Source organism: Austrofundulus limnaeus, unplaced genomic scaffold (assembly GCF_001266775.1).
Source record: "Austrofundulus limnaeus strain Quisiro unplaced genomic scaffold, Austrofundulus_limnaeus-1.0 Scaffold10471, whole genome shotgun sequence".
NCBI lineage: Eukaryota > Metazoa > Chordata > Actinopteri > Cyprinodontiformes > Rivulidae > Austrofundulus > Austrofundulus limnaeus.
In genome coordinates this window covers 1-592 of record NW_013962873.1, presented here as the reverse complement: position 1 = coordinate 592, position 592 = coordinate 1, and the positions used below count along the sequence as shown (strand labels likewise).

At 53.5% G+C, this 592-nt stretch overlaps 1 protein-coding gene across 1 annotated transcript; it reads right to left on the bottom strand.

Annotated features, from left to right (window-relative positions):
- On the bottom strand, positions 1-492 carry LOC106512696 (ryanodine receptor 1; the record flags this gene model as incomplete). Its single annotated transcript, XM_014001256.1, is given in 3 exon segments — positions 1-106; positions 193-287; positions 360-492. Coding segments are annotated over 3 exon segments (316 nt in total), but the record flags the coding sequence as incomplete, so codon positions are not given.
- Between the last annotated feature and the right edge of the window lie 100 nt (positions 493-592).

Genomic DNA, 592 nt, shown 5'->3' with positions numbered 1-592 from the left:
CCAAATATCTCTCTCCTCCACAGGGGTTCCAGCCGATGTCGGGGTATCCCTTCGACAGGAGCATCGGACAGCTCTGCAGCCCACAGCCGGCCAGGTAGGTGACCACCTGCAGGTCAGAACAGCAGGTCAGGTTAATAACTCCGTGCTCTTTGATTTGTGTTTTCTTTTGTTGATGTTTTGATTTGCTCAAACCATTTCAAGGTCCTGCTCTTGCAAAGCCAAGGCCAGCTCGTTGTTGTCGATGCAGGAGGCAGCAGCCACGTCCAGGGGGGTGGAGCCTCTCATACCTGCATCAAACTGAACAGTCAGGGTCTTACCGTTGCTTCAGACCATGAACCCAAACTGACTCCCACACTGACCCAGGCCGATGCCGCTGTTCTGCAGCAGGTAGTTCAGATGGTCGAACATGGAGCGCTGGTTCTGTCGGCTGATGCGGCAGAAGTAACACAGGAAGCGGCAGCAGTTCGTCACCATTTGGGGAAACCGGATCTCCTAAAGAGGAAAACCAAACGTCTGGATTTCTGTCTGCTGAGTGGAGCTCCTGTGGCAGAAGCTAAAGTTACCTTAGAGTCTCCTCCTCCACCCAACACGT